Genomic DNA, 25,293 nt, shown 5'->3' on the forward strand with positions numbered 1-25,293 from the left:
ACTAAGGAGAGCCACCTCAGTTGATACTAAAGAAAAAATGGAGAAATGAGCCGATGGCCGGGCCCAATGCAGTGATGGCAACGAAGGTGCTGCATATTCACTGCACCCAGCTCCCTGCATTCATTCTCCCATCCCACCCCATTGTTTTAAAAAGGTCCCAAGGGTAGTAGGGGCCGAGCAAAGCCTGAACAGATCACTGCTCCTCACTCCCACTGCCCCCACCACCCTGCTCACTGCAGAAGCACAGGGACCAATCCCTGAAGAGCTGCACAGCACATGTGTAGGGTGGGGGTGCCCAGGGGTGGGGGTGGCGGGCAGCAGTTAAGGTGCAGCACACACATTGGGCCACCAGCCAGATCCGCCTCCCTGAGTACCTGAAGCGGGCTTTCCGACTCAGGCCCCCCCCAGGCCAGGCCCCTCCAACCTCGGGAGCTGATCCCCCAGGACCCTGCAACCACCCTCACCTCGGGGCTGCTGGACGTGAACTCTGACCTTGCGGAGGTCGTGGCGGGGCACAGCGGGGTTAGGAGGCCGCCGGCAGCATCTCACCATTTCGCTGCTCGGAGCTCCGGTCCTCGCCGTGCCTCTGACTGACACATGGTGGGCGGGCTGGGAGGGCGGTGCCAGCACGCTCGCCTTTGTTCCTCCTCCTTCCTCCCTTCCCCCCAGAGGAGCTCCTGTGCTGTCACTGCTTCTCGGTGGCTGGTGGGCTGCTTCCTTGGCTCAGAGGCGCAGGGTAGAGTCAGGGCTATTGCGAAGACAGGCACTGGTCACACATCTGCTCTGGGCCTGCGGCACCAGCCCTGAGCTCAGCCTACTCTGCCCCAAGCTTGGCCACCTGCCTGCTCCAGTGAGCTGATGGCAGGGAGGGGACCAGGCGCCTCTGGGCCCAAGGAGCACAAGTGGGAATCTGAACCCTGCGCTCCAGGCAGGCACCCAGCGTCGCGCTGTCTGCTGCTCAGGCAGCCCCTCCCTTGCCAGGACCTGACCCATTTTCCATTCAGGTGACAAAGTAGCATCTGAGGAATGAGGGAGAGAAAGCGGGAGAGGTGAGACCCTGGGCATCTGACCAACTCTAGCTCTTCCTCACTGCATCCCCTGCCTCAGAGCCCCCAAGCAGGCAGCGACCCCCCAAGGCCTCCTCAGAAGATGAGCACCTAGGTGACCTCAGGGAAAACTGGCATGGAGCTGGGGACAGGCCAGGACTGAAGTCCATATTCACTCCCCCACCCCCACCCCCCATCTCTGCTTAGGAACAGGGACAGCTCTCTGGCCAGGGGCCTGCCTGGCTATCAGGAGGACATGCTGCCTCCACAAAGCCCGTCAGGTCACCTCACAGATAACAGGGAAGGAGGAGAGCAAACATTCCATGGCTGTTGCTGTCTCAGCCCCAGGAGTCAAAGCCCCAGGGAGGATGCCCCACCAGCCAGGCCTCCAATTCCAGCTATAGGATGGCAGGAGGCAGGCGCCTGGCCATCTTTACTTGAAGAAACGCAGCCCCAGAGTGGCTCTGAAGGCAGAGAACTGACCCAGCCAGGACCCAACATGGCCAACACGCTGTGACCAGAAAGAAGCCCCAACTCCTATGTGGCTCTACCACACAAGTGGAATGGTCTGACACCCAGCAGCCCCCTCAGCCATAGAGGTGAAAACACCAGCCCAGCACCTGCCTAGGGGCTGGATACCCCAGTGTGCAGGGGCCTATGGGACCCAGGACAAGGCCACCTAAGGTCTGGACATAAGCAGAGATTTCTGCCCTGACCCAAGAAGGTGGGCAAGGCTTGGCCCACCGAGACCAGGGTGAGTCCAGACCACTCCAGCAGGTTCATCTTCCTAAGCCACTGGTCTTGATGAGTGGCAGGGACAGCTCACTGTGGGTGGGCCAGACAGGAGGGTGCCCAGCTCACCCACCAGGCCTCACCTACAAATAGATGAACATGTAAGCTTCCTCCGGCTCCAAGGGCCAGGCCACCAGCCCCATGGACACCCTGCTCCAGGTCCTGCTGACCTCCTGCTAACAGTTCCACCTACGATGGTTAGGTTGCCTCAATCACACCACCCATGTGCTGAGCAAACCCTCCACTCCTCCCCAGTAGGCCTGGGCCCCACGCTGCTCCCTAGAGGAACAAGCCCAAAGGGGTGACGGGCAGTCAGAGTTGAGTCTGGTGCTTGGCTCCCAGGACAAGGCCTTCTCCCTGCCTCTAGAAACTAGAAAACTCAGACTGAGCGCACATCTAGAATTCTTGGTGGGGGCCAGTGAGGCCTCGTGGGAGGGAAAGGGAACCCCCACTTCCTCCTGCCAGTTTTCCTCACTTTCCTACTATGCAGGATGGCGACTACTGCGGCATGCTGTCAAAAAGGCATACTCGGGAACCCACAGACAAACCCAGCTTGGCCTGAAGCCTAGGGGTCCTCAAAGCCAATGCCCACACTTGCACTTCATTCTCTCTCCCCCAGGGCCTCTGGCCCAGGGGCTTGGCCAGGTAGCCAGTGGGGCAGGGCAGACCCTCCTCACCACACACACAGTAGAGGGGGGACCAGCCCAAGGAGCTGCTGTCCTGGAGACTAGGAACTGCCCTAAGGGGCCAGGCGGGGGTCCTTACCCACTCAGTCCCATCTCTGCCACTCTTCTACCACCTCTTCTAAACGGGACACTGAGACCGGGGTGTCAAGCTTCTTCCACATCACCATCCATGGGCCCCAAAAGGTCCTCAGGGAGCAGACATGGATTCGGTTGTCCCCCAGGAAATGAGGCTGGCACCATCTGTCCAGCTCACAGCTGGATAGAGGCAAGGGGGTCCCAGGAGGTCACTTCTCACTTTCTCAGCTAGCAGCGCTCGAGCCCTCCCCATCCACCCATCTCGGAGACCCCTTTCCATCCCAACCTGTGACAGCCCTTGGAGCCCAAGCCGGAGTTTCTCTCCCTTCAGCTCCCTGAGTGTGACTAGGGTGCCCAGGCCAGATGAGGTAGTTGCAAGGAAAGTTCCTGAAGCAGGGAAGTATGGACACCTTCCTTCCCTCCTGAGAGTCTCAAAAACACTGTGGAGATGAGTTTGGGGTTGTGACCAGTCATTACAAGGCCTAAGGGCCAGCCACATAGAACATGAGAACTCAGAGTGGATTTGGTGGGGGACAGGGACACTCTGGTTACTGCAATCCTGGCTGCCTTCCCACACCTGAGAGCAGGGAAAGGCCTTGCTTCTTGGAATGGCCATTCCCCTTGCTCCCCACCTGCAGTCTTGGATCACAGCAGTGACCAAAGCCCAGAATGACTCTGCTCTGAAACCCTCTGCCTCAGTTCCGTGCAAGAGCTCGATGCAGCCTCACCTCCCTTTCTGCTCTGGGGGGATAGACGTTTGTTCCACCGGGAAGAAGGGACAGGGCTGAGGTGTCAGTTTTTAAAGGGGAGCCCAAACCTATGGGCAGTGGCTGCCCCTGTGAGTAGGACCGGGGGATACTTTATTCAAAGGAGCCTGGAACTGAAGGCTAAGCCCTGGGCTCACTGATGGGGCCTCAGCAGTGGTGGCCTCTCTGGCCTGGAAGAGTCCCCTGAGCAGGGATCTTTGTGCTGTCCAGCAGGAGCTTTTTCCAGGGATCTCCCAGGGGGTGAAGCCAACCTCCGTTCTCCCCAGTCTAGAGTGTGATCTGAGCTCCAGCAACAGGGAGGGGCGGTGAGGGGTAAGGGGAGGAGTAACCTTTGTCAAAACATACTGTTCTGGAGGTTTACGCGTGGAGTGATGCTGCGACGCCCCCACTCATCTCTCACTAACCAGGATGAAAGGAACAGTCCCCCCCTCAGTGGAATGGAATGTTCCGCCTGAAGTGGATCTATCCGGGCCAGTTACCAGTTACTGGGGGGCACGTGTGGGCACCGGTCTGGTTCTCAGACCCTGGTAGATTCAAGTTTGAGTCCTGGCAAGACCAGAAAGGCAGTGAGGAAGTGAGGCTCTCTGCTGGGGTTCAGCCTAAGACCACCAGAGAATTTGCTCCTGCTCCCTGAAATCTCACTGGGTGCCAGGGTCAGCAGAAGCCTAAGCAGAAACCCCAGGGCCCCCACAGCATGTGCCCACCAGCCTGACTTTCTGGTCACACCCACCCTGGAGGGCAGGGCTGCTTTCTGCCCCACCTCCCCTTGAACCAAGGCAGATTGGTCCGGGCAGGGCCACCAACTCTCCCTCCCCCATATTCCTGGGCTAGAAGCAGACAAAGCTTCACAAGTAGGGAACATAGAAAAGGAATCTCTCCAGCGAAACAGGTAAGCCATCTTGGGGAAGCCTGGGCAAGAGAAGAGGAAGCAAAGAGATGGGCCCAAGGATACCTTTCAAGCTGGCTCTTGAGGAGGCCCAGGGAAGGGTGGGCGGAGGTGGGGACAGGACTCTCCCAAAGGAAAGGAACCTCCTCCAGCAATCCCTGGTGCCAGCAGGTAATGGGGTGAAGGGCAGCAAGTCACCCCCTCCCCGGCCCTCGGAGGTGACATGGTGATATGTATCAGCACCTCCAGGTTCCAATGAGGAACAGTGCCACCTCCCTCCCCCTCTGGCACCTGCCCCGGGCCCTTTTGGCAGCACTGAGAAAATCAGTTAGAGCTCTCAGCCTTGGCGGCCGAGCAGCCGCACCCCCACCCCCTTTTCCCCAGCAGGGCCGGCACTTCCCTTTTCCCCAGCCCTAAAGCCAGGAGATGCTACAAGACGTGGAGGAAGTGAGCTCATCCAGCCTGCCCCGTGACCGCCATGTGGGGCCGGGAGAAGCCCACAACTTGGTCTAGACTGTAGGGTGGGCTCCTCGCACCAGGGCCTCAGGCTCTAAGCTGTAAAGGCAGGGGGCTGGATGGCCCTCCTGAACCTAAAAGCCACCTCTCAGGCTAGACAGGCAGGCCCCAAGGAGCCCAGCTCACTCACCGGCAGGTGGCCCCGTCTCAATCGGCTTCCTGGCGCAGCGGACTCGGGGAGGTGCCGCTCCTCCGCGGAAGCCTTGGGTTGGCGGGCGGAGGCTCGGGCTCCAGCCACTCAGACTGCCAGGGCGGGGGCAGGAGGGCGGACACTAAGCGTGGGAGCTTTGCTCCGCCCTCCAGCCCCGCTCGCCCTGGGGGCCCCTTTAAGAGAGAAGAAGGGAACAGCCCCCTGGCGACCAGGGACTTCCCCAGAGATGGCTCCCACCTTCTGGGCTGGGAGCTGTCTGTCCGCAGCAGGGGCTGCTGCATGATTACCGCTCCCCCTCCGGCCAGGCTCAGGCCTCCAGGTGCTGGCAGGCTTCTCTAGACTGAGCAAATGGCCACCTGCAGCCACCTTTTCTGGCCCTCTAAGCGACAGAAGGTATCTAATATCTAAGTCCTTGCTCCTTCCCATAACCCATCCAGAAGACAGAGGCTCCCCCAGCCATACACCCTGTCCCACTTCCTCTCCTCCAGGCAGACACAGCCCTGATGTACAAAATCCCCTGACATACAAATTTTCCTGTGCTGACCAGCAAACAAGATTCATGGGGCAAGGCTCGCCCCTGGGCCCAGCACGCAGGACGAAGAACCTGTATGGTGATTCTGTGCCCTGTCTTTCTGCCCTACTAGATAGCAGAGGCCCATCCTGCAGGGTCAGCACCCTAGCCCCATACCCCCCAACTCAACATGGGATGGAATGAACCAGCTTAACATTTTTTAGGAGGGGGAGGATCTGATAGGGAACACTATTCAACCAAAGAAAGAGTGCAATTCAGGAGCCTGGTTACTCTGTGCAGGTCATGCCCCAGGGCAGCACGCCACCCACTGGTCAGACTGCCTCAGATTGCTCTTGGCTATTCAACAAGGAACCAACCCCAGCTTCTGACCACTGAGCACTTAGTTCCTATAGCAACACTCAGAACAGGAAGAGAGCCTACAGGCTTGTGAAGGGATGGGCAGCTGGGCCAGGGTAGCCTGGAAAGGACAAAATGGAGTACAGAGACAGCCCACACACCTGTCCTCATCTGGACCCAGCCCAAGTGCTCCATGACAACCTACAGACCTGGGATGCTGCAGTGGAAGAAGGGGAGACAACAGGGAGACCACAAGGCCTTCCATGGTATTGCACACTTACAATGCACCAATAGGAGCAGAGAGGCAGGGGTGGTGAGCCATACAGAGCCATACAGAGGTCCAGCACTATGGGCTCACAGCATTCTCGGAGCTGGGGAGACTTCAGACCCCTTCTCACCTCAGAGCTCCAAGCAAACACGAGAAATGGGATAAAAAGGAGTTAACACACAAGATGCTGACACAGAATCCTATCAACACGAAATACCCGAACCAGAAAGATCAGGGAAGACTATGTGGACATCCCCAAAGCCTGCAGCACTTCCAGACCAGGCCCAGCCCCAGTTAGACCTTTAGAGGAAAAATAAAAGTCTGTGTATTAAAAGCCCAGCTTCTCATTTGCTGAGCAGCCTCTGGTGCCAACACTCTTCTCTCTAAAATGACCAATTGGGGGCTCCACGTCATCTCTCAGAGTTCCTTTATGACCACTCAAAGACCATCAGGTGACTGGTGTTCAGAAAACTCATAAACCAGCCCAAGGTCTGCCCTGAGACCAGTCCCCCACCTTCTAATCTGACCACCACTTGGTGTTCCAGTAGGGACATGCCTTCCAGATTCCTGACAGCAGCTGACAAATCATTTCTGGGAAAAACAAAAACCCTTTGGTAAGTTTACTTTCCCACACTGAATGAGGCCCCTTAATTTCCAGTCCTCCCTAGGTAGGAGTGCCACCTAGTGCCACTGCAAGGCTCTGCAGGCTCCAGGCCACTTGGCTGCCAACACCTGTAGACAAACCTCCCTCTCTAGGTCAACCACTGCAGCTCCCTACAGAGTGAATTTCACGCACAACTGTGCCAGGGAACAAAGCAGCTGTGGGACAGGGTTGGGAGGTGTTCTCTGCTAATTCTCACTGCCTGGGGGCGGGTTGGGCCCCTTGAAAAGATCTATGATGGCTGGTGTCTCACGGCTCAGCCTCACAGAGGACTGCGCAAGGAGCCGGGACTAGCATGAAATGCCCTCAGACGATTTCTTCATCCACGAGCTTTTCCCAGCCCTGCCAAATTCTGCCCTCGTATTTGCAAAGGTTTCTTAGCAGTCCCACCAGCCCACAGGACTTCTCTGATGCCCCACAGCCCATGCAGAGCCTCTCCAGCAGCTCCCTGGGGAACTGAGGTGGCACCTACAGCATGATGAAGGAAACAAAGTACTTTGAGGTGGAGCAAGCCCAGCAGAAAGGGCCCTGAAGGTGGCTGAGTTGCCACTTTGGACTCTTTCCAGCCCCAGAGCTCAGCCTTGTCTTGTTCCACATCTTCAGACAGAGTCCTCTGCTCCTCCACACACTGTGCTCAAAGCCACGGGAAGCAGTTCCCCAGTGGTACAGACACAGAGCTGTCCCGGGGTTGAGGAAGGCAGGGAAGAGGCAAAGACTGGAGTAGGGACCTGGGCTACCTGGGGGTGTGGCTGCCACAGTTCCCACCATTACTGTGAAGGAGGAGCCCCAAGGCCTCTGAGCTCACCTCCTGCTCTAGAACAAGCCTAAGAGTCTCTGAGGACGAGCTAGGCTGTAAGTAAATTGCACCTGAGCAGGCAGGGAGATCTACTTCCCTGCCAACTTGACTATTTGCCCATTTTAACAGCCACAACTGTTTTCTCAACACCTATTAGGGAAAAATAAGATAGTACTTACTGAATCTCTACCCGCTCCCTGCCAGCAGGGGACCAGGTAGTTAGACATACATTGTTCTCATTTAACGACTTTACGAGGGAGTTAATAGCAGCTTGTTTGCAGACAAGAATAAAGCTATAGTAAGTACGTAGTTTAAAAACGTGCAGAACATGTTCACTACCGCCCAGGGTCATGGACACCGCAGCTTTGCGCTGCGTGCAGGCAGATAGGGCTCTGGGCAGTGGGCGGGCAAAAATGAGGACACAGGGCAATGTGCAAGAATGGATGGAGTGATCTGTCTTTATTCCTTTTCAGAAACTGAAAGGTTGCACCACATATTTGAAAAATTCTAAACCGAGGCTAGAATAAGGCAGTAGTGCTAACAGAGAGAGAGAGTGAGCACGGAACACAGCCCGTCCTGACAGGCCTGTTCACACGGCCGCTTCCTGAACAACTCTGACCTCATCATAAGCCCCCATGGCCAGGCTCAAATGAAAAAAAATGGCATTATTATTGTGCCCAGATGTGGACTTAAGTACTTAGGGGTCAGCAATGTATTTGCAAATGGTTCAGAGGAAAAATTATATAGAAAGAGAAAAAGCAGACATGATAAAACACTAACAACTGTTCGATCAAGGGTGTTTGCTTTAAAACACAGGAAATGCTCTAAATCCTATTACTGGGGAGAAAAACCCAAGCCCATGCTCCCCACACAGCACTTCTCTTGCTCTGAGGTGTGGGGGAGCAAGCAGGAGCTGCTTGCATGGTAACCCACACACCTGCTGCTGCTGCTTCACACATAGCAACTCAAGACCCAAGCACTCGGCCAAGGTGTATCCGGCACTCTGTCTGCCTGGCCCCTGGCTGGGGGCCAGTGTTTGTGCCTGATGGGATAGGCCGACTGCCAACCACGGCTCAGCTACACTGCAACCACTCTGCAGCTACAGGCCCTCCCATCTCCATGGAGTTACCTCTGAGGCTTGCAAAAGAAGAGCTGTGTGGACTGCTTCCTCCCCAAAGGGTCCCCCATTTCCATCAGGCCAGCTTTCCCACAATATGCACCTCTGTCCTCAGATCAAGGCAGAAAGAACACCTCAGAAATACCAGAGACCAAGGAGAATCTGTCACCAGATGTCATCCTAGACGCTCAGAGGAACCCTGTTACTGTGCACTCCCCAAAACACCTGACATCTGACATCACCCGGTAACTTTAGGTGTACAGATGCTACACACCTTCCACCCTTCTCATTAAGAAATACTGAACGAAGGCTTTATTCCCCCTTTTTGACTTATGGGGACGAAAGGACAGCATCTCTGAAATCATAACTGCCACACAAATGCAGAACCTACCACAGCTCCAGGCACACCTGGCTGCCTTCCCTCCCGTGTGTGCTGTTCACTCAAAGCCAGCTCTCTGCAGAGGCCCGTGTCGACCACTCTCCTCCTGAAGGCCAAATGCCAGGCCTGGGCAGCCCGAATGAACAGGCTCTCTGACCATGAACCCCAAGCTTTTCCAGGACGTTATGAGCCCTGAAAAGAAACTCGTGAAAGCAGCTCCTCCTCTCCTGATCTCTGCCTGCCTGTGGCTCCTGCTCTAAGGGCGGAGCGTCCTCGCGGTCTCACCAGGGCTGAGAGCCTTGTTCCTGAGAAGCATGGGTTCCTCGTTCTGTACCATTCCGTCTAAATGTTCAATTTATAAGTACTCTGAGCCAATATAAACAGAGAATAAACAAGAGAAAAATGTTGAAGTGGACTCACATTTTTAAAAAGCACATTACAAACCATATTAAGGTACCAGTCTTGATGTTCCCTATTTCCTCTGAGACCGTCAATGAAGAGCCACTAACACTCTTCCATCTGCTCAAGTCAAAAACCATAAGTCATTTTCCATTTCTCCCCTCTTCCCCCATCCTAACCATCAGTGCATCCTATCCGCCCTCCCCTCAAAAATACCCAAATTGAGTCCCTTCCCCCACCATGGTACCCACCACCCCCTACCTTTTCTTGCTGGGATACTGTAAGAGTCTCCCAAGCAGGCCCCCTGCCTCCACCCCAGCTCCCCTACAGTCTGTCTCCACAGCAGGCAGAGCCATCTGACCAGAACCCAACCCTCACTTATAAGACAGGCCGAATGTGTTGGGGGTCCTCCAGCTTTCCTACCTTTCTTCTCTTTGCACCTCCAGCCACATGGGCTCTTTGCTCTTCCTCAACAGTGACAAACATACTCTGTCCATCTCAAGCCTCAGCCTAGACTGCTCTCCTTTCAGATGCCCCTTGGCTCTCCCCTCTGCTAATGCAGTCTCTGGTCATGTGGTATCAAGCAAGGCATTCCTTCCCTGACTGCCTCAGTCCCAGCCTGGCTTACCGGTGCCCTTTATCTGTTTATGTTTTCTCCATGACACTTCAACCACTTGATATGTCCAAGTGTCCGTTTGTTTCTTATCTGTCTACCCACTAATAAAGACAGGAACTCTTGTTCAATCCACGAGTGGATCCCCAGCATCTCAACAGAGCCTGGCATTATAGGTGCTCAAAGGTTTGAATGAATGCGTGAACTCAAGAAAAAAAGAATCATGTTCATCTATGACAACTTCTGTTTTGCTAATATCCAGTGTGGTTAACGTGCTCAACAATGCCAACTACGGCTTAGCAACAAAAAACAAGTTTTAGAAGCCGAACACACACGACAAACTGTATAGGTGTCCAAACCTTTTCAGACAGCAATTCTACACGTAGGCATTCACCTTGAGGAAAAGGCCTATGTGCAAAGAAAGATGTGCTCTACATCATCCACAATGGCAAAAACTACCGCTGCGCCAGAATCGACTGTAGTAGTACAGCCACTTAACGTGCTTTCAAGCAGTCAGGCAAAATCGCATGTAGCAATACACATAAGGTAAAAAAGGCAAAATACAAAACAGGTGTATCCATCTAAAAATAGAGACAAAGTCCGTGACTATGCAATCACAGACACGGTGAGAATAGGTGGGAATCATGACTATCCTCTGTTTTTTTAACATTCTATCAAAGTATTATATCATTTCTGTTACTTAAAAAAGAATGAGATTGATTCAACAGGTGCGCCAATACTGTTCAATGGGAAAAGGACAATCACAATGGTGGTGGGAACACTGGATGTCCACGTGCAGAAGAACAGGGTCAGACTCTAATCCTACACGGTGTAAAAACTGGAAGACAAACATAAGACCTAAAAATATAAAACTCTTAGAAGAAAACAGGAGAAAATCTTCAGGACATTGGATTCAGCAATGACTTCTTGGATATGACACCAAAAAACACAGGCAATAAAAGTAAAAATAAACTGTACTTCATCAAAATTAAAAACTTTTTATACATCAAAAGATATTATCAAGAGAGTGAAAAGAATAGAATGGTAGAAAATATTTGCAAATACACATAGCTAATAAGAGTCAGGTATCCAGAATATATAAAGAACTCTTACAGCTCAGCAACAAAAAAACCCGCCTAATTTAAAAAATAAGCAGAGAACCTGAATAGACATTTCTCCAAAGAAGATATATATTTTATATATATAAAGAACTCTTTATATATATATAGATATATCATATATATATATATCTCATATATATCTATCATATATATTATATCTATCTATCTATCTATCTATCTATCTATCTATATATATATATATATATGATATATCATATATATCGCCAATAAGCATGTGAATAGATGGTCAACCATCACTGGTCATTAGAGAATGCAAATCAAAATCACAATGAGACAGAACTATAGGGGTTAAGAATGAGTTACCCCAAGATATACCGCTGTGGCATGTAGATTATTTTCTGCTAAAGGCAACCGAGACCCTTTGGGCTCAAGAGACACTGCTATCCTCCCCTTACCTACCCAGAAGAATTTGAATTAGGGGGCCTTGCCCATAATAAGAGATCATCTGAGATAAACTTTTTTGACCTATCTATATGGCAGGGCAAACTACCTAACATCTGTTCTTCTTATCCTGCAATGACCCTCTGAAGCCCCAAAGTGCTTCACCTCATCCTTAGCTCAAAATGCTATATATATCTCATTTTCCCTTTCTGTCTCATCTCATATATGCAAGGTTTCTGACTTTCATGTATGTGATGTTCCTATACGTACATATGTAATTAAATTATTTTCTCTTGTCAATTTGTTTCATGTAAATTATTAGACCAGCAGAAAGAACCGAGGGAGTAGAGGAGTTTCTTCCTTTCCCAAACCATTTCGTACCCATTAGGATGGCTATTATAAAAAGTAAATAAATAAACGACGACTCGTAAGAATGTGGATAAAATGGAACCCTTGTGCATTGTTAGTGGAAATGTAAAATGGTACAGCCACTGTGGAAGTCTGGCAGTTCTTCAAAAAGTTAAACATGGAATGACCATATGATCCAGCAATTCCACTCCTAGTTATACGGCCAAAAGAACTGAAAGCAACATCTCAGATACTTGTACACCAATATTCATAGCAGCACTATTCACAATAGCCAAAGTGGAAACAACCCAATATCAAGAGATGAATGGATAAACAAAATTCCACACAATGGAATATTATTCAGCCTTCAAAAGGAATGAAACTCTGATACATGCTACAATATGAATCTCGAAAATATTATGGTGAATTAAATAAGCCAATCACAAAAGGAGAAATGTTGCATAATTCCATTATATGAAGTACCTAGAATAGTCAAATTCATAGAGACAGTAGAACAAGTGGTTACTAGAGGCTGAGGGCTGAGAAGAATAGAAACAATTGTTTAATGACTACAAAGTTTCTGTCTGGGATGATGAAATAGTTCTAGAAATGAATAGTGGTGATTATTGTGAAAATACTGTGAATGTACTAAATGCCACTGAATTGTACACTTAAAAGCATTTAAAATGGTACATCTTAAATTATGTGGATGCTATGGACTAAATTGTGTCCCTCAACCCAAATTCATATGTTGAAGCCCTAACCCGCAATGTGATGGTGTCTGGAGATGGGGCCTTTGGGAATAACTAGGTTTACATGTGGTCATGAAGGTCCAGCCTTCAAAATGGGATTAGTTCTATTAAAGAGAAAACTAGAGGCCTAAAACAGCATCATTCATGCGAAAGCCCATGATACCAAACCTAGATTTAATACCTGACCAAAATAGTGTTTCAACTTCTCCCAGAAATACAATTTTAATCAACCGGTCTGGAATCTACTGGTCAATCACATGGTTCCCCTCCATTTCCTCCCCCAAAGAAAGCAGCAGCAATCTGAATGATAAAAAACACTTGTCATTCCCTTGCCCATAAAAGAAGATATCTTGGTCCAAAAATAATCCTTTCTTTTCTTTCGCTAATAGCTTCCTTGCCCCACCTTCCTATAAAAACCTTCCATTTTCTATAACCTCTGGGAAAGCCTTTTCAGTTGCTAGATGGGATGCCCCCCAATTCATGAACTGTTTAATAAAGCCAATTAGATCTTGAAATTTACTCCACTGAATTTTTTTAACAGTACCCTTATAAGAAGAGACATGAGAGCTCGCACTTGCTTGCTCTCTCTCTGTCATGTGAGGACACAATCTACAAGCCAGGAGGAGGGCTCTCATCTGAACCTACCATGTTACCATCCTGACCTTGGACTTCTCAGCCTCCAGAACTGTGAGAAAATAAATTTCTGTTTTTTAAGCCACCCAGTCTATGGTATTTTGTTATGGCAAGCTGAGCTAAGACAGTGTATTTTACCAGGAGTAAAAAAAAGAGAAGAGAGAGAAGTACCCCTAAGACTGAGTTAGTATACATTACCAAAATATTTTCGAATGGTTTCTGGGAGGAGAGGAAGAGAAGGGTCAGAAGAGACAGCAAAGTGACCCAGGAGAAGGTGATGAGAAGGGACAGATTAAGGGGTGGGAGCACATGGACTGACATGAAGACAGAGGACACACACACAGAGGTAAGGGGCAACGAGGACAGATAGTGTGAGACAGGCAGAGATATGTAACTTTCCAGCAGCAAAACTTCCCCAAGGCAGTGGATACCCACATCTGCATGCGTACGCAACCCTGAGCTGAGCGCTGTACAATCTTCCTGGCGTGGCGATAATGAGCAGCACCACCATTTTAGGCCTACCAAGCAGGTGCCAAGACCTCGGCATCGACTGCATGCCTGTGTCTGCGCAAGCACCATGACCAGGAAAAGAGAGGATCACCCCCGCTGATGTCAAGCCCTCCTTCACTCTGCCCTACATAACAACCCTAGAGGGTTCCTTTGGAGAGCCCGCCAAAGAACTTGTCTTACTATCCCCTTGTGCTCAAGCATAAGCCTCAATGAACCTTGTCTGAGCTTATGGTTTGGTCTTGTCAATTTCTATTACATAGAAAGCCTAAAAACCCAAGGTCGGTAACAAGTGGACAAGAGAAACAAGATGAAAGAGGGTGATCTCCAGGTCCCTCTCCTCTAGCTGCACTCCTCGGGGATTATGGGGCATCAGTCTTACAGCCCCCAATTCCATGTTTTATGTTAATGTGACCTCTGATCTTTTCTGCTCTTCCATACACTTCTCTCATCCAGTGAGCAAAGTGAAATCACCAGCAACACATAAAGGACTTCAGGATGCCTGAAGCATGTAGAATGTGCCCTTGGCCTACCTGAACTCAAAGCCCAGGAGCAGAAGAGCAGCTGGTGTCTTATAACTGCAACACAGGGGCTGACGAGCCTTAAATGGGTGGTGACAGCTTCTATGAGCAATCATTTCCAATATATAATTGTGATGTTACAATTTATCAAAAATACATATTTGGTTTAGATGATCAAAATATATTTGGTCATAGTTTCAGGCTCGCAGCTCTCAAAACCCTTGGAATTTCCTGAGTGATAAGAGTAATGGGGGTATCTTTTGTTACAATATTTGGCCTTTCGTCTAGGGTCCTGAAATCTCCAGAGCCATAAAGGTGAAATGTGTATCTTTTGATTCACAGCAAGCCCTTTTCCATCACTCTGGGTTTATTGTTAATGAGGTGACTACTGGAAAGCACTTAAGGATGGCAGCTGGTTGCCAGGGGAACCGACTAAGAATAGAGCTGAAACTTTCAATCCCACCACCCTGATTTCCGGGGGACAGGGGAGGGGGGAAACTAGGTGCTGAAGGTTGAATCAACGGCCACTGGTTTTAACCAATCATGCTATGAAGCCTCCATAAAAACACAAAAGGACCCAGTGTTGGGAGCTTCCAGGCTGGGGAACCATAACACTTCCACGTGTCACTGAGCAAGGTTCCAAACTCCAAGAGGACAGAAGTTTCTTTGTTTGGGACCTAGCCCTATGTATTTCTTCATCTGGCTATTGATTTGAATCCTTTAATATCCTTTGTAATAAACCAGTAATATAGTAAGTAAAATGTTTCTCTGGGTCCTGTGATCTGCTCTAGCAAATTAACTGAACCCAAGAAAGGGATCATGAAAACCTGACTTAAAACCATTCAGTTAGAAGCACCTGGACTTGCGACTGGCATCTGAGGTTGGGGGGAGGGGTGTCGTGTAGTACTGAGCCCTAACCTTGAGGAATAGAGCAGAGAAATAACATGGAGTCACTGTGGTCAAGCTGCTAAATTATCAACCTCAAGTGGGCTGAGACTTAAGGAAACAATTATTTTTTAAATAACTCTGGAAACTTAAACTTTTGAACTTTCCAATCCTGTGTCAATATCTAGATGCACATCAGTGAGTTGCGTGTTTTAATGCCTGGACATATATCGAACCTTCAGTTCACCATATGAATGAATGTTCCCTTGTACAGACCACCAGACATCTGCTGAATACCACCCTGGACCAACCCAGGGGCTAAGAACTGATTCTTCTCAAAAATGTACTTTTTACTATAAAGCTCTCAGACTTTACTTTCTCCTTCAGAACACTCTGGGTATTGCCTAGCAGTATTTATGATTTGCAAATCCTGAGACCCTTAAATAAATCTCTGTCACTTATTTCTAGCTAAAGCACCCTCGCTCTTTTTGAGTACATTCGAAAACCTGTAACCCAAGGGGGGGAGGGTTACTGGAACCTCCAATCTACAGCCAGTCAAAAGCACCGATGACAACATGGATTTGCGACTGGCATCTGAAGAGGAAGGCAGTCTTGTGGGACTGAGCCCTCAACAAGGGGAATCTAATGCTATCTCTGGGCAGACAGTGTCAGAATTAAGTTGAACTGTAGGCCACCCAACTGGTGTGAATTGTTTGTTGGTATGCGGAAACACCCCCCACCCTCACCCCTATGTACTAGAATTGGTTCCAGAACCTTTTAATAATAAGGACCCCTCCAAGTGTCCGTGCTGAAATGAGTTCTGCTTGTTTGGAATGAAATTGAGGTTACTGCACCCACTATGAGCTACGTTCTCTAAGACAGAAAACAAGAAAGGAGAGAGTTATGCAGAGAAGAACTCCATAAATCTACAGAGGGGTTCCCCTGACTCTCTTATTGAGTACTAAGCCATGCTATCTAGGGTTAAATTCATGAGGCTCACAAAGAATAATTAGAGAGCTGTCAGCCAAACAATTCCCAGAGCTCATAAGGGACCAGGAAACATTTGCATTTCAACAGGCCGGGTGGAAAGTTCTCACTGAATACCTGGGGCATTTAGTAAATATCCTAGAAGGATCACACCTTAGTACAGTAGGAGCACATGTTCTCTATCATAAGTATGGCAGTTACTACACAAGTGTATACATTTATCAAAAACCAATGAACTGTATGCTTTAAAAACGCATTTTAACTGAATGTAAATAATACCTCAGTAGAGATGACTTAAAAAATTAGATCACAGCAGCATCACTTATAATAGTTAAGGCATGGAAACAACCTAAGTATCCACTGATGGATGAATGGATAAAGAAGCTATAGTATATATGTATATACACATACACACGCAATATTCTTTTATGGAGTATTATTCAGTCATAAAAGATTAGGAAATCCTACCATTTGTGACATGGATGGACTCTGAAGGCATTATGCTAAGACATATATTGTGTGATCTCATTTATATGTGGAATCTTAACAACAACAACGAAAAAACAAACTCATGAAAGACATCAGAAAGCAGGGATGGGGGGACTGAAGGAAGGTAGTCAAAAGGTACAAGATTCCAGTTATGAGACAAATAGGTTGAGGGATGTATTGTACAACACAATGACTAAACACTACTGTGTAACATATAGGAAAGTTGTTAAGAGAATTAATTATAAGAGTTCTCACCACAAGAACATTTTTTTTCTTTTTTGTTTTATTGTATCTACATGAGATAATGGAGGTTAGCTGAACCTACTGTGGTAATCATTTCACGATATGTATAAATCAAATCATCATGTTCTATGCCTTATCCTTATATAATGATGTATGTTAATTATTTCTCAGTAAAACTGAAAAAAATCACATCAACTTTAAATATGAAAAATATAAGTATGGATAGACTTTCTGGAAAAATACACAAGAAATGTTAAAAATGCATGCTTGATTCTAGAGAGAATGTGATTAGTAGATAAGAGTGGAGAGTGGAAGATCAGTGTAAATCCTTTATTATTTAAATTTTTACATGATTATATTTTATTTAAAATTTTAAAGACTATCTCATTAAAAATAAAAATTAACAATACATATTATTAATTAAACACAGCCAAAATCCTGGAAAGGCTATGTTCCCTAAAACGTCAACTACGGTTTCCTGTGGGTTGTGGGATTATGGGTCGTCGTCATTTTCATCTTCATATTTTGCAATGCTTTCTGATTTTTTTTAAATGAACATTAGATAATTAGATAAAAGACAAAGCTATTTCTACATTGGGGAAGGTGAAACTATATACACAGTCATGCGCTGAATAAACGTTTCGGTCAATGATGGACCGCATATACAATGGTGATGTACCACACGGCCCACATGTGTAAGCAGACTCTTACAACGTTGGCACAATGAAATCACCTAAGGACACATTTCTCTGAATGTATCCCCTTAGTCATTAAGCAGCACATGACCATATAAAGAAAGACTGAAGCCTCTCTTTAATAGGTTACACTGTTGCTATTACAGAATTCCCATAATCCCACAGTAGTAGGCATTTAGGTTTCGTTTGTAATTTTGGCCAATTACAAGTTTTTTTTCCCAGTATAAAAAAAACATGAGTCCTAGGCAAAGATCTTGGAAACATTTTCTTAAATATGTAAAAACAGAATCTGGAAAGGTGAAACATGGTTAAGGTCACAGAGCTGATGGCGCCCAGAGCTCAAGTACCTTTATACCCTATCCAACTCTCCCCCTCCTCACTGCCCTTCTGTAAGAGCTGTGCCCTCTGCCCGCACCCCAGAGTGCAGCTTGCAGTGAGTGAGGTGGCACAGATTTTGGAATTACAGTTTCTTTTATACTGTTAACAAAAAAAAAATCTTTATTTCAATAAAGAAAAGCTACTGGTATAAATTCTTCAGGAGCAGTCTGCTAGCGGAAGACTGCCTAGTGTGCATGCTCATCTGCATTACCACAAACAACTTTTCAAGTCAATGCAGTCAAATTTGCCTCACATTTAAGCAGTCAGAGCCCTCAGAGCATGGAGTCACCTCAAATACACAGCAAGCCCTGGTGGGCAGGTAGCTCACCTCCATCTCTTGCTGTCACTGTCTAACTTCTGTACTGAGAGCACTTTTTACCAGTAACAAGGTATTGTTCAAAGAGTATAGGATTTGGCATCAACAGATCTCTGTTCTGGAACCCACTCTGCTACCACCTAGTCTTTCCATTTGTAAAGTCTCTCTACCATTTGCTCTGCCCACTTCTGTGAGCGGTCGTTAACTAAAAAAGGTTCAGAAAAACTGAGGTGCTGTTCAACACAGGGTATTACAACTGGGCTCTGAAAGAGTTTTGATACAGAGTGATAACCAGATGTTTCTCTGGCACAAGAGAAATTTACAAATGGGAAAGGGGAACAAAGGCTTCCTGCTGGCACACTGACCCATAGGGGCTAACAGGAGTGCTTCATATGTAGGGAAGGCTACACTGCCCCTTCCACCTGTGTTTATCTCTTGGAAATCCAGAAAATGCTATTTGGTAAAACAAAATCATCCAATCACCTCAACTATGGCACTGACCCCAGGGGCTCATCTCAGCAGTAATTATCAGCCTGTCTTCTCGCTCAGCTCCAGAGATGTCAGACTTGACCTCAGGATATGAAGAGATTATATTCCAATGAAATCACCACCACAAGTTTCCATGTGCCATTTAAAAATGGAGCCTTGAAGGGAACCTTACAGCTCATCTGCCCACGGTTCCTAAATCTGGCTTGTCATCAGAATCATCCAGGGTGCTTTCTGAAAACAAAGATCTTGGGCCTTGTCCCACCTTTCAGGGTAAAACTAAAGAATCCTTAATTTTTAAAGTTCCTCAACAATTCTGATGATCAACCAGATTGAGGCACTCTCTTTTTCTGTACGAGATGACAGTGATCAGGTGGGGCTAGGGGTAGAGCTAGGATCCAGCCCCTAGTTGCCAGTTCAGAACTCTCCTTCTCATAACCAGTTGCCTGTCCCGAAATTTTACAATGTTCACTCTGAGTCCATTTCCCCTTCATAAAGTGATATGCTGCAGCCCTACTTTGAAATTCAGGAGCAGTCCTGTTTCCATTTTACTCAACCAAAAGAACAGTATCTAACTTAAGCCCAGTTCTTTACCAATAGGGGCTTCAGACCTCACGCTACACTAGGCCACTCCATACCAGTATCCTGTTAGTATTCAGGTCCTAAAACTTAGGAGCTAATAAACTCCATCCTCTTTACAAACAATCATCTTTTAGGTACTGACTCATATATGGCAATAATCTCAATTATATAAGCTGTGGATGTTAAAAAAAATTACTGACATTCTTCTTTCATGATTCTGGAAGTAGCAATTTCTCCCAAATGTAGATTCTCTTGGGATACTTTTGAAATGAGTGGGAATTTCCTAAGAGCATGCGAGCTCATCACAGCGATGAGGCAGCCTGACAAATGCCTGGGATCAGAGAAAAGCTAGTTTGGGTCTAACACTCGAGTGCAGTCATAAGATCACAGTCTTACAAATACTTTATTAGCCTAAAGGAGAAGGGTATGTTTACAGGAAACCATCGATGTTATAGGAAATAAACAGCACAGCATACTCTGAAAGTGTGACTCAGGTGCTACGCAATTACGCTTCACCAAAAGGATTTTGTGATCTATTACCGGAAAACAGAAAATCCCTTTTTTCTTTTGGTCTGACGAAGGTTATTGTAAAGTCCAAAGCATATGAACAGGCCAAAAGACGGACACATGAGCACACAGACCTCTTAGAGTAATGGTCACATCTGGATCTGTATGGCCATTTCAGTAAGTCACAGTTTTAGGACTGCTGCAAATCAAGTGAAATCCTTACACTGGATTCTGTTGGAGGAAGAGGGTGAAAACTAAATTCACAACGGGATTTTGGAAGAAAGCCTATATGTAGCATGTAATGCAAATGTCAACGGTTCCTAGATAAACTATGTCAGAGCAGGAAGGGCTCTCAGAGTCAGGTTCCAATCCAACCCACTGTTTTACAGTTGAAGACACAGAGGGCCAGATGGAAAGTGACATGCCCAAGTTTACACAGCTACTGAGGAGCATGGTTAGGAGTTGCCTTCAGAACTCAGATGCTCTGGCTACTGGATTCAGCTGAGCTAGATTACCAATACGGAGTGGCTCGTGAAGAAACCCAAAGGCATCGTTCCAAATACCATAAAGTCTCTACTTTCACCCCTCCTTTGCCCAGGTTACCAGGATCTATTGACATTTCAGATTTTTCATCTGTTAAATTATAACTGAAAAGAAGGCAATTTTAAAACCTATGGCCTTTATACTCAATTTCAATATTTGCTGAATATCTCCTCTGAGTTAGGTATCCCCCTGGGCCACGGGAAACACAGACGAATAAGATGGTTCATTACGTATCACACTTGGTTTGACAGCATCGAAGCCTGTCCCTATCGTGTGACCCTAATGTAAAGGAGCATTCTGAGCAATTAACAACAAAGGAAATTGATTATTTCAGTCTGGTTCCTGGTGAGAACTTGTCCACATCCCAAAGTCCAACCATTTCAGCACATTCACAGACTGAGAAGGGCATGAACAGCCAGGATGCCAGCCCCAACATAAAGCATGAACTCTGAGGATTTCGGGTAATTCCTACTCAGAGCCCTTGGGGAAACCAAGGGTAGATCTGAAGACAAATGGGAAACGTGGCATGACGCTGAAGATATAACTTCTATAACTGGCCAAACACCCACTGGAGACATGAGCTCCAAGAAAATACATTTCACTTTTTCAAACATTTCTACTCTGGGGCATTTAAAAGACAGTTGTGCTAGATGAAAAATCAAGGTGGTTCCACCTTATTCCTACCTCCCAGTAACCAGCGAGTTTGGGCGGAATCTCCAATCCCAGCTTCTCCAGCTCTTGCTCCTTGTACTTCTCATACTGCCGGTAACCTGCATACCCTCCACCTGTAACAAACAGTAAGCGAAGTGGGCGCAGCCGGAAAATGGTTCGAGCAGGGGCAGTGTGGACTTTTCTGGCATCTGTAAAAACAACAAAAAGAAAAATGTTGAGCCTGAGAGAAGGGATAAGAATGAGTCATGCAAACATAGCACCAACAGGAGGGCTAGGAAAAATCAATATATCTTTGAAGCCTTCAGTAAAGGTGACTAGACTCTAAATGGCTCTGACAGGCAGGTGCAACCCTGAGTCATTACTAAGACCCTTCTATCTCCAAATTCTATCTATAAGTAAGGGACAAGCATCTTTCCTATGAAACTATAATGCACCCCAATTGCCACCACAGTCACAGAATTTAAGAAGAAAACACTGAATCACAAAGAGGGCAAGAAATTAACCAAGGTTGCCCAGTCGGCCACCAATAGGTTCAGGATTGGGATCCAGGTACCACTTCTCACCCAGGGCTATCTGATCTTAACAATCCAAGCCCACTTCTGATTGGACACTAATATTCTCAAATGCAAAATCTCATACGCTCTCACAATTCAACAATAAAAAAGGCAAATAATTGAAAAATGTACAAAGGATTTGAAGAAACATATCTTCCAAGAAGATATACAAATGGCCAATAAGCACATGAAAAGATGTTCAACATCTGTTATGGGTTGAACTGTGTCTCCCTAAAGTTCACATGTTGAAGCCCTAACCCCTGGTAACTCAGAATATGACCTTGTTTGGATACAGGGTTTCTAGAAAGGTAATCAAGTTAAAATAAGGTCATTATGGTGGACCCAAATCCAATGACTGGTGTCCTTACAAAAAGGTGAAATATGGATACAGACATGCATACAGGGAGAATGTTTATGGGAAGATGGAGGCAGAGATCAAGGTAATGTTTCTGCAAGCCAAAGAAGCCAAAGATGGCCAGCAAACCATTAGAAACTAGATAAGTAGCCTGGAACAGATTCTCCCTCACAGCTCTCAGAAGGAAGCAACCCCGTTACACCTTGATCTCAGACCTCTGGTCTGCAGAATTGTGAGAATAAATTTCTATTGTTTAAGCCACTTGGTTTGTGGTAATTTGTTACAGTAGCCCTAGCAAACCAATATAACATCAGCAGTAATCAAGGAAATGCAAATAAAAACCACAGTGAGATACCGCTTCATACCCACTGGGGTGATTATAATCAAAAGGATAAGTCTTGGCAAGGATGTGGAGAAATCTGAACACTCATACACTGATGGTGGGATGGTAAAATGAGGCAGCCACTTTGAAAACCAGTTTGTCAGTTCATCAAAATGTTAAACATGAAATTACCACATAACCCAGCAATTCTGCTCTTAGAAACATACCTAAAAGAAGTGAAACACGTATCTTCATAAAAACTTGCACAAGAATGTTCAATAGCAGCACTGTTCATAACAGCCAAAAAATGGAAGCATTCTAAATGTACATCAACTGATGAGTAGATAAACAAAATGTAGTCCATCCATACAGTGGAATATTACTTGATAATAAAAAGGAATGAAGTATTGACACACTATAACATGAACTCTGAAAACATTATGAAAAAGAAGCCAGCCACAGAAGGCTGCATATTGTATGAAGTGTCCAGTACAGGAAACATATCACAGAGACACAAAGTGGATTAGTGGCTGCCAGGGGCTGGGGGCAGGGAGAAATGGGGAGTGAGTTTAATGGGTCAAGTGTTATTGATGGGGGGTGCGAGGAGGGAATGTTCTAAAAATTTGGTAGTGGTGACAGCTGCACAACTCTGTAAAAACCACTAAAAATCACCAAATTGCACACTTAAAAGGACGAATTTTATGGTATGCAAATTATATCTCAATAAAATTATTAAAATAAAATCTCAAGAGCCGAATTCTTAGTGGCCTGTGCAAAACCAAAGAGCATACCCTTCATACTACCTTTGACTTCCAATGGAAGGAAACTGTCCTGCTCCCCACGTAACCATCCATGTTTTGGTTGTTGCTGTTTCTTTTTTTAATGAGGAAGTGTGGGTGTCATTACTCTCTCCCATCTTCTACGTACTCTTAATGAACCCTTACTACTTAATAACTAAATATTCTACCTCTGACCAAGAAAGACTTGCCAAAAAGCGAGAAAAAAATTGTTTTGTCTTTCTAAAATATCTGGTGACAAGAGAACTGCTGAATACCCCCTTCCTTGAGCCAGCATCCTAGTCTGACAATTCCCACTCTACTCAATGTGTCTGGGACGCTGGTCCTTTCTTCAATTATAGGTCTCTTTCTCTTGTTACTTTACTCTTCCAAAAGGAGATAGTAAATAGAGAGTGCCCTCCACTCCTGACCACTGCTCTGTTTTATTTTTTTAAATAAAAGCACAGCTTTTCTGCAGATCCAAGATTATAGCTTAATTTCTGAGGCTCCCCACCTTTATCTTTCATGTGATTCCTACATGTTCTGGCATGCAAGTCCTAATTAAATGACACATAGATGTGTTACTATTCTCTACAATAAGCTTTATGTCTTTGTTCTCATCAATCATCTCATTTTCTTAAGGTACTTATTTGGCAGTTAAAAATAGCTTTTGTTATGACAGAATAAAAAGGGTATTTAGATTCTAAAGACAAGACACATTTTCGGAGGGGTTCAAATAGCTGCTTACAAGATCAAAAAGGTTCATGATTCACAGTGTGGGTGTGGGGAACTGATGTACTCATGAACACTTCCTGCTTATGTGAGGGTAAACTGGGACAAGCCTCTTTGAAGAGCAATTTGGCCTAAATACCAAACTATAAAATACATAAATCTTTTGATCCAACGATTACACCTCTATAAATTGATCCTAAAGATGCACAAAGATATGTTACTACAGAATTGCCTGTAGTGGGAAGTCTGAAAATAAATGCAGAACACCGAATGGTACAGTTATACAACAGAATACTATGCAGCCCACAAAAACGATGAGATAATAGCTAGTGCTTCAGTAATCACTACATGCCAGGCACATTATAAACACTTCATGGGTACGATTTCACTTAATTCTAACAACGAATCTATGGATTAGGTGCTATGTGTATCCTAATTTACTAAAGAGCAAACTGAAGCACAGAGAGGCCAATATCACCTCTAATTGTTACTTACTTGTAGAAAAGGCTCTGAGAGGAAGCTTCCTTAAGGCTTGTAGGAAATGGCTCGGGGCAGTGATTTCACAGTGAAGGAGGCTATAATCAAGCAAAAATGAACCATTAAATATTTTTCTTAAAATTAAAAAAAAATTAGCTCAACTAGCAAAATCTGAATATAGGCTACAGGTTCAACAATAGTACTGTATCAGTCTTAATTTCCTGGTTTTGGCCACTGTACTATGGTCATGTAAAAAAATGTCCTTGTAGGAAAAAGGCTGACATATTTAATGGTAAAGGGGCATCAAATCTGTAACTTGCTCTCACATGTTTCAGAAAATAATATATATGCGTATGTATACACATCAAGAAAGGAAGAGAGTAAAGGAAAGGGAGAGAGAATAATAAAGCAAATACAGTTGACATTTGAAGAATCCAGGTAAAGGGTACTTGGGAATTCTATGTACTATTTTTATAACTTTTCAGTAAGTCTGAAACTATTTCACAATAAAAAATTAGTTTTCTTAACTAAGCATAAGATCATAATAAGCAGGGAAGCCAGCGTTCCTACACAATGCCGTGTTTCTGCATCACAAAAGAAGAGCTGTACATAGCCTTGTAAGCACCTAACCCTAAATCTAATACCGAAGTTTTAAATTTTAAGTGTGCTGGGGAAAAAAAAGGCACAAACAAGTCATATTGAACTATTCTAATCTACTTCAAGTCTGGAAGGCTCAATGGTTTAGAACTTTGGAATTATCTTTTGTGGCTACTTTGCCACAAATGCTACTTTGACACAGTGAATAGGTTTCAAACAGCCTAAAGAAAAAAAAATCAATTATTTTCATAGCTTTGAAACTCTAAGAAAATATTTCTGATTTAGTTTCTCTTCTCTGTTTTATCTTCAGCCAGGGAAACTGACATATCCCCAGTGGCAGTAAGTGACAGTGCCCGTGAGTAAAGCATTAATGACTTTTTGGTTAACAGTTGG

The 25,293-nt window shown here is 46.0% G+C and overlaps 1 protein-coding gene and 1 long non-coding RNA gene across 10 annotated transcripts in view; one reads left to right on the forward strand and one right to left on the reverse strand.

Annotated features, from left to right (window-relative positions):
* The window catches only part of PISD (phosphatidylserine decarboxylase), a 36,547-nt gene that overhangs the window by 5,902 nt on the left and 5,352 nt on the right, over positions 1-25,293 (reverse strand). For 2 of the 9 annotated variants that reach the window (XM_015590805.2, XM_006904938.3), the window contains exons 2-5: positions 24,322-24,401; positions 21,100-21,275; positions 4,899-5,011; positions 550-748 (exon numbers count right to left, since the gene is read on the reverse strand). In XM_015590805.2, coding sequence (XP_015446291.1) covers positions 550-748; positions 4,899-5,011; positions 21,100-21,275 — 488 coding nt within the window. In that variant the 5' untranslated portion in view covers positions 24,322-24,401. Of the gene's footprint in view, positions 1-464; positions 749-4,898; positions 5,012-21,099; positions 21,276-24,321; positions 24,402-25,293 lie in introns of those variants that run through there. The other 7 variants (XM_025047754.1, XM_015590813.2, XM_025047752.1 and 4 more) reach the window with 6 other exon arrangements.
* On the forward strand, positions 3,668-9,418 carry LOC112480614. Its single transcript, XR_003046696.1, has 2 exons — positions 3,668-4,255; positions 7,986-9,418. It is a non-coding gene; the product is annotated as an uncharacterized LOC112480614 (long non-coding RNA).

This window comes from Pteropus alecto, unplaced genomic scaffold (assembly GCF_000325575.1).
Source record: "Pteropus alecto unplaced genomic scaffold, ASM32557v1 scaffold190, whole genome shotgun sequence".
NCBI lineage: Eukaryota > Metazoa > Chordata > Mammalia > Chiroptera > Pteropodidae > Pteropus > Pteropus alecto.